This window comes from Cervus elaphus, chromosome 10, assembly GCF_910594005.1.
Source record: "Cervus elaphus chromosome 10, mCerEla1.1, whole genome shotgun sequence".
NCBI classification, from domain to species: Eukaryota; Metazoa; Chordata; class Mammalia; order Artiodactyla; family Cervidae; genus Cervus; species Cervus elaphus.
Window position 1 is genome coordinate 36,598,827 of NC_057824.1, and position 13,396 is coordinate 36,612,222.

The following is a 13,396-nucleotide window of genomic DNA, read 5'->3' on the forward strand; positions in this document are numbered from 1 at the left end:
TCTTTTTTTTTTTAATTAAAAATTTTTTTTGACTGTGAGATCTCAGTTTCCCTGCCCAGGGAGGGAACCCACGCCTCCTACAGTGGAAGCGCAGACTCCTAACCACTGGACTGCCAGGGAAGTCCCCCATCCACAGGTCTCTGCAGTCAAGTGACAAATGACAACATGCACACACACAATCCACAGTTTTGCCTGCAAGAATGATAGTTTTCATATAAACCACAGAATATATTTAATTCAAATTAAACATGAAACTAGAATAACGTTCGGTCCTTATCAAGTAGCAATTACATTGTTTAAAAAAAAAAAAAGAACAGTACATTTCTGTCTACATTCTGGCAATCCAACAAGGCACAAGGCGATCCAGTTTGCTGAGGTGACGGATCCAGCAGTCACCCCCAATGCTCGTGGTTCAGAGGGGTCGGGGAGACACAGACCATACTTCATACAAAACGATTCTGCAGCATGTCTGAAGGAGAGGAAACTCCCTCGTGATAGATGAGAAGGAAAGTCCAAGTAGCAGGAAATAGGTGAGCATAATGGTGTACTTCATTAAATAGAGAGTTAATGCACGGCTCTTTGTTCATTCCAAGTTGCCGATGGTGCTGCCTGCGTGACCAGCAGGGACAAAAGCTTCTTACACATGTCTCGGCAATGATACACCTTCCACTGTAGGTATCTCTCTCTCTTTAAAAAAAAAAAAAAAAAATTTTTTTTTGGCATGATTCTTTCCCATGTAAAGAAAGCCAACTTCTTCAAGACACAGGTCATCCAGCTTTAAGTGTCAGCCTCTGCCCTCTCCTGAGGCTGCGAGAAGGCCAAGTCCCACATGGTGAGGCCCTTCTTTCTCCACTTCACTGAAAGCTTCTCACTGTTTGGTCTGCGAAGATTAACATCTGCCTGCCCCTGCTCCACTCGCCAGGGTGGAAGGGGTCAAGGGTGGGGCGTGGCTTTCTTCACAGGGCGGTACTTTCTGTATCATTGTCCATATCCAGCAGAATGCGGCCGGGCACGTCTTTGCTGGCTGAGTCTGAATGCATTTCAGGAAAGATGCTGCGAAGCGGTTCTGAAACCCTAGAATTGGCGTCTGGACAAAAACATGAGGAGACATGGTATCAATGGTGCGGAAATGCCCAAGAGGCCACCGAGGTTCTCTGAGAAGAGGAGAAGCTGGAGAGTTTGAGAGTCAGCCCATGCACCCACACTCCCCTACTACAGGCACCATTAGCCCTAAGAAGTTGAGTCAAGCCTTGGAGACCAGGGGCAGCCACGTGGCTCAGACCACCTGGCTCCGGTGGTCCTTTCTGGGAGCCCACAGCAATCCTCAGAGATGCAACCCTGGAAGGATCTGCTTGCTGTGACTGAGGAAAAGAGACCTTATTCCTACCAGTACCTCTAAGGCGTTAACGGAAGTCTGCTGACATCTGGGCTACGGGAAGGGCTGAGCTTCACTGGAAAGGGTTCCCTCCTCTGAGGCTGGTGAGTTTCCTCCTGTTATTAATGAGCGCTGTGCCCTCGACCTCGGCATTAGTGACATGTGGGGCCAGATCACCCTGGGCGTGGGGCTGTCCTGTGCACTGTAGGATGCTGAGCAGCAGCATCCCTGCCCTTAGCCCGTGAGATGCTGATGTCACACACTCTCCTTCCCACAGCTGACAGCCAAAGATGTCTCCAGACACTGCCAGATGTCCCTGGGTGGGAGGTGGGAGGGCACAATCACCTCTGGCTGACAATCACTGGGGCAGAGCACCAAATCTCCTACAAATGTTAATTTTCTCATCTAATACTTGTGCAAGCATGCTAAGTCACTTCAGTCATGTCCAACTCTGTGCAACCCTGTGGATTGTAGCTCACCAGGCTCCTCTGTCCATGGGACTCTCCAGGCAAGAATCCTGGAGTGGGCTGCCATGCCCTTCTTCACGGGATTTCCTGATCCAGGGATTGAACCCGTGTCTCTTACATCTCCTGCATCGGCAGGTGGGTTCTTTACCACTAGCACCATCTGGGAAACCCATTTCTCACACTTATATACCTCCAATTCCTTTTTCGTGTCTTATTACATTGGCTGGAACTCTTTCTGTGAGATAGCAAATACATGGTCCTCAAGCATGGTCACTCATGCTCATGCTCATCAGACACCTGAGCCAATCACAGCCCTCTTCCTAGTGAGACGGTGAGCCTCAGATTCCTTCATCATGAACAAATACTTGCTCAGTACCTACCACATTCTAGCTGTGAGGATGCAGTAGTGAACAAGTCAGACACAGCTTTAGACAGGCCTTCCAGTCTTGAAAAATTTGTTTCTCTAGTAGATGTGAATTCTAGCAAATGATGAGCCTTGTTAGAGATTTTAGGGCAGTGGAAGAGAGGCGGGAGATGTTTAGATGTGCTGTAGTTTCCTTTTGTCAGGTTAGAGCTAGTCATGTAGGGAGCAGGGAGGGAACCAGATTCGGGGGGGCGGGGGGGGGGGTGGTGCTGGAGTTTCCCTGTTACGCTTAGAGCTGCTTTTCTGTACTGGCTGTGGTGCAGAGTCTGCCCTTGCTGGAAGCTGCTTTCAACAGTACTAAACAGGACTTCTGTTTTAGCCGCTCCTGATCCACATAGGCAGAACAGGCAAATGCAGGTGTATCCTAGGAGGCTCACTTCTTTGCAACTCCTGCTCTGACACATCCCTATACCTCTGAGCTGCGAGATCTACTTACTTCCTGGGGTGTCCCTTTTCTCTCAGTCACTCTTGGGTTGGCAGACCATCCCTTGAGATTTGCTATGCACCATAACTCAGGTAAATGTCCAGATTTATGGAGGTGCCAAGGTGTCAAAGAGTTGAGGTGCTGCATGTCATTTCAGACAGTTCAGATCTTATGAGAATCATAAAGTCAACTGAATGACTCTGAACCGCACTGTTTAATGGTATAGGTAAGGGTGGTCTATGTACACAGAATACAGACAGTCTCAGATTTGTCCTCAGCAGAATGAAAGTCAAAGAGGGCAGGGACCATGTCTGTCCTACTTACAGTGTATCCTTAGTGCCCAGAACAGTGATGAGTTAATAGCAGACATTCAATAAACGTTGTGGCTGTCTGTCTGTCTGGACAGAAGAATAGATAAAGAGTCATCTAGTCCAGCCACCTTTCTAATCTGCTTTGCCGATAGCCTCATGTAAAGAAGTAGCCATGTCTTGAAGACAACACCGATACAAGAAATTCACTGCATTTACCTTTATCCTAACCCAACAAGACAGATGGGACAATCAGTCAGTGCTGCTTCTTGGCTCACAGACTTTACAGTACTATGGAACTGACATGCATGATGCAAAGGGAGTGTGCATACGAGATAGATTTCTACTGATCAGTATCTCTATTTATATGTAAATGTGACACCTATCAGTCACAGATCCTTTTCAGAGTACAAACTTGTTATCTTTCTTCTTCTTTTTTTTTTAATATCACAGATAATTTCTGGACTTGACTTTTCTGAATTTCTCTAGCTATTTATGATGAACACACATTACTTACATACTTAGAAGAAAAATGTGTGGTGGGGGAAAGGGGAAATTCCTTTACTTCACCCTGCCTGGTTTGCCTGATGGATTTCCCCCATCTGGTGGACTTCCCCCATCTCACTTTTATACGAATCATTTCTTGAAAGAAAACAACACATCTGTTTACATACAAAAGCAGTAAGAATCATGGCATGCGTGCAGAGCCAGCTTTCAGAAAGAGACTGATCTTTATCCCAGTAGCCGAAGCTACGGAGCAGCTACTACTTTCCAGGTGTGGTGCTAAGTGCTCCACACACGTCACCATATGAGTTAAGTTCATATGAAAGATATTATAAGAAGGCAGAGGAAGAGGGCCAGGTCACAGCCTCTGCTTGCTGGTAGAATGCCATGTGGTTCACCAGGGCTCTGGGGCTCTGACTAACATACCCTGGATCCACCAGAGGAGCCTGGTGGGCTACAGTCCATGGTGTTGCAGAGAGTCGGACACGACTGAGCTACTGAGCACACACACACATCTGAGAGCGGGCCCTCCGAGGGTGGGAACTGGCATTCTGCAGTTTAGGGTATGGTCCTAGAACGTCTGTCACTTCGACAAAATTGAGTATGTGATTTAGGTGGTAAACCTATCCTTCAGAAAAGCAAGGTTATTCTGATAGCCACTTTGACACGTTAAGGGATCCAAATACAAACCTGAAATTCAACATTTCAGACACAAGTGCAGGGTGAATCACCCCATCTCAATCATTAAATCCTTCTCTAAGCAAGAGTCTGAGGGAATGACTTCCTTATAATCCTCATCAGTTTTCTAGGGCTGGGAGAGGCTTACTCATCTATAAGCGACTTTGAGTCAACTTTTTATTATTTCAGTCAAAGGAGGGCGCCTGTTCTGGTCTCACTGGATGTTTATCTTGACATGATCCTGACATCTACTTATTAAAAATAAAATGTAACTAAAAGCAGAAGCCACTTACATGTCCAACCGTGAGCAATAAAACATCCGCTTAATGAAACATAATGTAGTCATTGAAAAACTAAATTATAACATGGGAAATAGCATATGTTATAAAGTTATAAAAATTATATCATAATACAAGAAAGAGCACATGACGTAAAGTAAAATCAAAATGCAAAATCAAACTCTGTATATGCCAAACAATTATGATCATGCATCCCTTTGCCTTTTAGAAGAAAAAAAGACTAGAAGGAAAAAATAAAATATGAATAGTGGACTTCTTCAGTTATGGAAGGGTGATTTCTTATTATTTCTAATTTCCCAGTTTGCTTTAGTATCCATATTTATTTATTTTCTTAATATATTACTTTTCTGGAAAGATTTTTTTTCGTCTGGACCATTTTTATGGTCTTTATTGAATTTGTTACAATATTGCTTCTGTTTTATGTTTTGGTTTTTTGGCCACAAGGCCTGTGGCATCTTAGCTCCCCAGCCAGGGATCAAACCTGCACCCCCTACACTGGAAGGTGAATTCTCAACCACTGGACCACAAGGGAAGTCCCAATATGTTACTTTCCTGCTACTAAAAAAAAGTTTAATTTTAAAAAGCAAAAGCTATGAGAACCAGCAAAGTGTCGAGTGTTTGATGATGACTATTGTGACTCGTTCTACCACTGTGCAGTGGACAGATGATTTACTAAATTAACGTTCAGGCTCACTAAATTAAGAATATCTTCTATTCCATTCCTGCATAGGGAGCTCAGCTCGGGGCTCTCTGATGACCTGGAGAGGTGGTGGGGTGGGGGTGGGGTGGACGGGAGGCCCAAGACGGAGGGTACATGTGCATACATATAATTGATTCATGCTGTTGAACAGCAGAAACTAACACTGTAAAGCAATTATACTCCAAAAAAAAAATCTTCTCCTCCAGAGCACTGTCTTTTCAACCCACTACCAAGTGGCACATGGGGATCAGACTATGGATGCCTGGGCTCCAGACCTAACATGTTTGGGTCCGTGCATGTGAGTTTTTAAAATGGTGACATACGAATCTAATACCTAACTCTGATTATCTATCTTTTCTTGATAAAAATGATAATAAATAGCTACCACTGACTCAGACCCCCTGTATATTAAGAACTGTAAGATCCTTTTCTTATTTTATCTACTGTAACGCCTTGGGTAGCTACTCTCGCAAATGTCACCATTTTACAGATCAACCAGGTGACGCGGTGCCGTTGTTACACAGAGAGCTGAAATTCGCATTCAGGCATGTCTGACTCTAGTGTGTGGTTCTTCACTACCCCTCAAGCCTGCCCGGGACAGAAAAGGCCAGAAGTTGAAGGGGTGACAAGGCCAGCCCGGTGACGACGTGCTGCGGGTGTGTGAGCAGAGTACTTGGCAGCAAGCATGAACAAAGCCAGCCTCCTTTCGTGCATGCACTGTTAGTGGGGGTGCGAGCAGGCAGGGTTAGAGTGAACGGTTAACATCAGGCATTAGTGCGCAAACATGATCATCAAGGAGCAACAACGCTTTGGCCAATCAGGTGCCTTTTCCTTACCATTAAATATTCCAATTTCAGTTCTTACTGAATATGGCAGGTCATACATCTAAATTATTTAATGAAATGTTTAGATTAGAACACTCTAAAATCTATTACTTTAAAAACAGCAAGATGTAAACTCTTTTCCTTGCAAAGCTAAAATCCTACTGCTTTTCTTTTTTCCTACTGCTTTCTAGAGTAACAATGAAGAAGAGATTCAGAATGATAGCAGAATCCCTCCTTTCTCTGGTGCTAAGCTGCCAGAAATGGACTGCCAAACCTCTTTGGTATCAGTAATCTCCCCTGAGAGCTTATCTTAATCCCCAGGCCATAAATCAGTTTTTAAGATTAAATGCTTTCAGTGAATAACCTGTTTTCAGGAATTTGTCTGTCTAGAGTTTTCCAAGTGAAAACATGATTTCATAATAAAGGACTACCTGTCTAGGGAAGTTAACATTTTCTTCTTCTTGAAAAACCCAATGACTGTATCCCAGATTGGTTAACAGCAGCATGATCAACATAAGCATATTCGTAAATTCTAAATGCTCGCTTTTTATGTACTTCTAATGGCAATTCAGGGGATTTGAAGAAATTAAAAATTAATTCTGTAAAACAAAGATATGGTGACCTGGAATTTCTTGAGTTAGGAGAATTCAAAATACAGATTGATTTTTACAATATTTAGCTAATATCCTAGGAAAAGTATTTGTAATATCAAATTTCACTTATCTGATAATTGTTAAAGTACAGAACATTACAGTGTCATAGCACATCAATAAAATAAGTTTCTGGAATAAAAACACCCGGATAACAATGGTACTGAAGAGCAGATACAATTCTGATTGTAGTCTTTCCTCTAAACAAAAGGGAAGATCTGGAAATAAAATTCTGATGTATCACAAGAATTAAAGTGTTAAAAGGCTCAGGCTTATTTAGGATTTAGTCTTTTCACTCTGTGATTTCCACACCCAACTGGGTAACTGCAGACTTCTGGGTTTATTACCCAGGAGTCAGGAAGGTGGAATAAGACCTGAGCCCTCCACTGGTTGTAAAAACTGAGTTCTTGTTTTCCCATTCTGGTTTTTACTGAAAGCCTTCCTCAGGCCAAAGCTGGGAAAACTCTAAGTAGCCCACTGAAGGCTTAAGGCTCAGATCAGCTGATTAGAACTGAGTTGCACACGTAACAAGAGCCTTATGCCGTCCAAGCGTGGACCTAAAGGCATGATTCGGATGAGCCTCACAGTCCCTTTCAAAAAGCTCATGTGGTTCACGAAAGCAAAATGTAAGCATGCCAGAATGCAAAGAAATTTAGTGTGGGATCTCTGGAGAAAGAATGTTTTTTGGAGGGGATGGGGATCCTGAGAATTTCAAACACCGAATTAAGAAGCTCCATGCAGTTAATTAAAAATTAAAGCTCAAGACATAAGGGACGCCATTTTCTGGGCTAACTGTACCCCAGTCCTCTTTGGTTGGATGCTGAGGGGCCAATCAATGACAGGGAAATCACGCTGAGCAGAGCAGACGCTTGGGAAAGGTTTACCAAAAAGAAAGGAAACGTTTCTTAGTATTCTTATCTGAGCGGCTTGCAATTGGGCTCGAGATCTATTGATGCCTGTACCTCGAATGTGGAGCACCGCAGCTCAAAGTGCTTCTGATATAAACAAGGGTGATGTCTACCCGCTAGAGAATGGATGGCAGGGGGTCGGATGGCTGCTCTTGAGCACAAAGTCAAAAGCACGTATACAAAACACGGCTAAGCAGGAGCATTTGGGGCTGCGGGCAAGCTGCTCGGGGAGGGTTACAGACCTTACTTACTCCTGGAAACCTTCCCCACCTGTGAGGGCGCTAGGAAGGGCATCTATCGGAAAACAAACAAACAAACAAACCAATGTGGCTTTGTTTTCGTTTTTTAAACAAAAGCTGAGGTGTCATCTGAAAAAAAGCTCACAATTTTTAACACATGCAAATCACGCAATATATTCCTGGGAGGCGGGGGGAGTTATCAAAAGACTAGTCAGTTAACCCTCACCACTTACAGTGGGATGTATCCTTTGCTCATCTTTTAGCAGAGATATCATTCAGCATGGCTGGAGGGCCCAGAAGTATATTTCAGCTACTTCTCTAAAAACAGTTCCACTTAGGAAAATATAAAACTAGGCTGTTCTAAGAAATTATTCAAAGTTCCTAATTACCATTTTTAAAAACATTTAAAAAAAATTCATCCATCTCATCCTTAAACAGTAAATTAGAGCACTTGGGATGGAAATTTAAAAAAAAAAATCACAATTAAATAAATGGTCATGTTCCAGACTGCCAATAAAAAATATCCCATGAGAGAGGTAAAATCTGTACAATCATCAATACCTAAAACAGGTTTCCATAGAATTAAAAGGAAATCTCAATTTTGTTCTTTGCCACTAAAGGCTGGCATTCTCACGTGTCTCAAATCTCCCTGCTGAGAGTATCCGGTTTAGCACAAAACATATTTTTTAAGATTATACCTGAAGTGCTTCACTTACTCTAAATATTTTTACTCTTAAAAAGAAAACAAGCATTTTAATGAGGAGTTCACTAAGAAACGAATATCATGCTCAAGTTGGACAATACCTTCCACTTGGATTAGGTCATTATGCCTAGAAAATGTAGACGGTTCTTAAACATAGTGATCCCATACATCAGGTTCTTAAACATAGTGATCCCATACATCAGGGGCTGGCAAACTTGAAGGGCCAGGCAGTAACTCTGAAGGCTCTGCGAGTATAGGACGATATAACGCTGTTGTTTTAGCATAGAAGCAGCTAGAAACAGCATGTCAACAAATGGGCGTGGTTGTGTTCCAATAAGGCTTTATTTATTAAAACTAGCTGGGGGCCAGATTTGGCCCGCAGTCCTAGTTTGCCAACCCCTGATGTAAAACCGAAGCCTAAATGAAGGAGAACAGTAAAAAGCAAGGTAGAGTTGGCAGGGGGAACTGTCTGAATCCATTTCCCACTTACCTGTGACTATTTTGGAGGCGGTGGGAGCTGCGATGCTGAGGTTGCCGTCCCCGGCCGGGTGCGCGCCGGGAGGATGAGGGGGCGGGGGCACGTTGGGCCGGTTCCTTGGCTTTGGTACTGGTCTCGGTCTCGGTAAGGTTCCAGCGTGTGGCTGTGCGGTCTCGGGGTTACTCACCGCCTGGCCGGGGTTCTGTTTGCCAAGGGGCGGAGTGCTGGGGGGCGTCGGAGTCTGGGGAGGGGTGTGGGATGACTGCTCGAGTCCAGGCTCGCCGGGCGCCCCGGGCGCGGGTGGGCCCTGGCTGCCCGGCTTGGTGAGCGCCGCCGGCGGTGCGGCCTGCGTCGGGGGCTGCGGCGGCGGGTGGCTGGGGGCTTGGATCGGAGGCAGGCTGCTGGAGTACCTCCGTGGTGCCGAGAGCTGCGAGGTGGCGCAGGGCTGGCCAGGGGCCTGGCCTGGGGGCTGGGTGGGGGGAGAAGGGCTGCGGGTGGACGGCTTTGGTGACAGGCTGGGTGGGTGCTGAGATGCTCCTGGAGAACTCTGGCCCCCGGGATGGCCGGGAGGCGGGTTTCCTGGTTTCGGGGGTGCTGGAGCAGGTTTTTTAACAGCTGCACAAAGGAAAAACATCTCTCAGGAAGCGGAGTGCTGGGGGTGGCCAACGGCCCCTGGACCAGGAACCGAGCTTAACCTCACCGTGTAAGCTAGGTGATGTCCGGACCTGCCCCCACTTCCCAACCCCATGTCAGCAAGTTGGCACCTCCCAACCCCACGGTCTCAGCCTAACCGTGAGAAAAGCATCTGACAAATGCAAATTGACAGACTGTCTTCAAAAATGCCAGGACTCCCCAGAACTGTCAAGGCCATGAAAAACTAAGGGAAGACTAAGAAACTGTCATAGTCTAGAAATCGGTAAGGAGAGGCGATGTTGACTAAATGCCACTACTGTCCTGGGAGGGGGGACAAGCTGGGGCCAGAAAAGGGCCAGTAGAGGAAAAACTGGTGAGATCTGAACAAAATATGGAGTGTGGTCAGTAGTAAAATGTACCAGAGTTGGTTTCACAGCCGTGATAAAGTACCCTGGTGATGGGAGATGTTAACCATAGGGGAAAGTGAGTGAGAAGTACACCGAAACTCTTAGACTACCTTTGTAACTTTTCTGTAAATCTAAAATTATTCCAAAATAAAAAGGCTATTTTTTAAAAAGTACATTATACACATATAGGTCTTTAAAAACCCATCATTTTAAAAGCTGAATAATTAGAACACTCAGTTAACAGAGGCTGACCCACTTACATGGAGTCAAGCACCTTAAGAACAGCAGAGTGTTAGTCGCTCAGTCGTGTCCGACTCTGTGACCCCATGGACTGTAGCCTGCCAGGCTCCTCCATCCACAGAATTTTCCAGGCAAGAATACTGGAGTGGGTTGCCATTTCCTTCTCCAAGAACAGCTAAGGGGGTCTCTAAGCATGACTGGGCCGCCTGTATGTAACCATGGACCCCTTGCCCTAAGGTATTCTCTCCTAGAGGGCATGATATTTATTATTATTATTATTATTATTATTAACAGAAATTCTACAAATTCCAGAATCATTGGTGCTAATACATATATTCTAGATAAAAGTATAAATCTGGATGATCGCCTTGGATTCAGTTCCAAGAGTTGAATTGCATCACTCTACTCCCTACGCCAGCTGAGATCAGTATCTCTGGGGGTGGGAATTTGGTACCGAGGATGGCAGGGCAGGAGAGGAAAACAACTCTGGAGCTGGTGTGGGGCTGGGAGAAATGGGTGGAAAGGAGAAACTTTAGCATTTTTTCAAATTTTGCTGAGATCCTCCAAGAAAGGAAGAGGGAAACAAAGGGAAGAAATGAAGGTGTATCATTCACCTAACACATGACTGGCACCAATTTAGGCCCTTTACATAGTCTCATTTAAGTCTCATAAGCTCACTGCAAGACAGGCATTACCATATCCATTTCATGGTGCAGAAAACTGAGGCTCAGAGAGGTCATGTGTTTGTAAAAGGTCACACAGCCAGTACGGAGCAGAGCAGAGGCTCACACCATATCCTGTGGCCTCCTTGGACTCTTTTTTTCTCTCTTCTTCCTTACTACACTGCTTGGCTCCCTGCTCATAGGGTCCAGAATTCAGGAATAAAAAAGGAATAAAGTCTACTCTGCTGACCCGATAGAACTTTTGACCCTGGAAATGGGAAGATCTTTTCCCACAGAAACAACCAACCCACTGACAAAGGAATCTGGAACATTAGCTGCACTCTGGTTATCATAAGCAACTTAAAAAGGAAATTTTCCAGCATTCTGTTCTAAACAATATTAAGTACAAATTCATGCTGAATAAAAGATCATTCCTGACATTTAAGGGTGTGGAGGGAATCAGGACAGAAAGCATGAGAGCAGCGTGACAAGGTCTAAGTCCAGCGTGGAGGCCAGGCTGGGAGGAAGGCAGGCCTCGTCTAAGCCCACCATGCAGGTGCTGGGAGGCTGAGTCAGGGTAGGCGGACGGTGCATAAAGGCTCAGACTCTTCTTGTGAGGAAGCCTGAGATCTATGACGCAGGATAAACTCCTAAAGGGGCTATGAAGTAATCTCAACCTCGATTCCAGGGCTATACCTGGAATCCTCGTAGAAAAGACCTAACTTCCCTTGAGCATCAGTTAGGATGCAGACAAAGATGATGGTGGCTTAGATGAGAGCCTCCGTAAGATTTTTTAATAGCAAAACTGTTACTTATTGTTTCCCCAGTCCTGGTTACAGAGATGATAATATAAGAAAATGAACTTAGAAATATACTCTTTGCCCATTTTTAAATGGGGTATTCTGTTTTGCTATTGAACTGTATGAGTTTCCTATATATCTTGGATATTAACCTCTTAACATGATTGTGGTAATAACTTCACAGTGTATACATGTATTAAATCATCACATTGTACACCTTAAAAAAATAACTGCAATATGGGATTCTGGATTGATACTGGGACAGAAACAGAACTTTATTGGAAAAACTGGGGAAATGCAGTCAAAGCCTAAAGTTTAGCTAATAGCACTGTATCAGTGTTATTTCCTGATATCTATAGTTGTTCTATAAAAATATAAAAATTTAAGAGAGGTTCAGTGAAGATTATGTGTGCATGTTCTATACTATCTCTGCAACTCTCCTTTAAGTCTAAAGTTATATCAAATTTAATATTAAAAAAATATATATGTCATTTTATATTGAAGATCACCCATACTCTGATAAATGCAGTTTGCAGTTAAGATGTAGGGTGCCCTGGTTCACATGGAATTTAACTGGCTTTAGAAACATCTTCAGTGAATCATGTCTCTTTGTAGCCCAGAGTTTGTCAGCCTCAGCATTACTGACATGTGGAGCTAGATGGTTCTGTGTTGTGGGGGGCTGTCTCGCACATGGTAGGATGTTTACGAGCATCTTGGCCCTCCACACACTAGATGCCAATGCTGCTCCCCTCCTTGGTTGTGACAACAAGAAGTCTCCAGACATTGCCAAATGTCCCAGATGGTGGGAGGAGAGCAAAATCATCCCAAGATCTGAATCATTCAAGCTTCTCTAGCTCCCAGACCATACATATTTGAGTATCCTCTCTGTAACAGGCACGGGACCAGGACTAGGAATATAGGAGTGCATGAGACAGGCAAGATCCCAGTTCTGTGAGCTACGAGGGGAGACTAGCAATACGTTAAAACACAAATTAAAAAAATTTCAGATGGAGAGAAAGGCTCTGAAAGACACAGAGTGATGTGATAAGAGAATGACTTGTGTGAGTGGTGGGGGTTGGCGGGTGGTCCTCAGTTCAGACTGGGTGGTCAGGGAGGGTTCACTGGGGAAGTCTTTGAGCTGAAACCTGAAGGATGGAGGGAACAGAGCACAGAAATGAATCCATGTCTGTACCATCAACTGATCTTCAACAGGGTACCAAAAATACACAATGGAAAAAGGATAGTTTTCTCAACAGACGATGTTGGCAAAACTGGATACTCGCATGTGAAAGAGTGAAACTGCACCCTTATCTTACACGAAACACAGAGGTCAACTCAAAATGGATTGAAGACTTAAATCTATGACCTGAAACTGTAAAACTATTTGAAGAAAACACAAGGCGAAAGCTTCATAACATTGGTGTTGGCAGTGGTTTCATGGATATCACATCAAATGCACAAGCAACAAAAGCAAAAATAGATGTATGGGGTTATATCAAACTACTAAGCTTTGGTAAAGCAACCAAAGAAACAGGCGACAGAATGAAGAGAGATGGGAGAATGGGAGAAAAATTTCAAAATCATGTATCTGAAAAGGTGTTAATTCCCCAAGTATATAAAGAACTCCTACAACTCAATAGCAAAATAAGTAATAATCTGATTTTAAAATAGAC

At 44.1% G+C, this 13,396-nt stretch overlaps 1 protein-coding gene across 6 annotated transcripts in view; it reads right to left on the reverse strand.

The window, feature by feature from the left end:
• Positions 1–204: 204 nt before the first annotated feature.
• ARHGAP17 (Rho GTPase activating protein 17) overlaps positions 205–13,396 on the reverse strand; it is a 94,988-nt gene continuing 81,796 nt past the window's right edge. For 3 of the 6 annotated variants that reach the window (XM_043914545.1, XM_043914549.1, XM_043914548.1), the window contains 2 exons: positions 8,994–9,596; positions 205–1,087 (listed from right to left, as the gene is read on the reverse strand). In XM_043914545.1, the coding sequence (XP_043770480.1) occupies positions 957–1,087; positions 8,994–9,596 (734 nt within the window). In that variant the 3' untranslated portion in view covers positions 205–956. Of the gene's footprint in view, positions 1,088–6,015; positions 6,065–7,803; positions 7,856–8,993; positions 9,597–13,396 lie in introns of all 6 variants that reach the window. The other 3 variants (XR_006343094.1, XM_043914546.1, XM_043914547.1) reach the window with 3 other exon arrangements.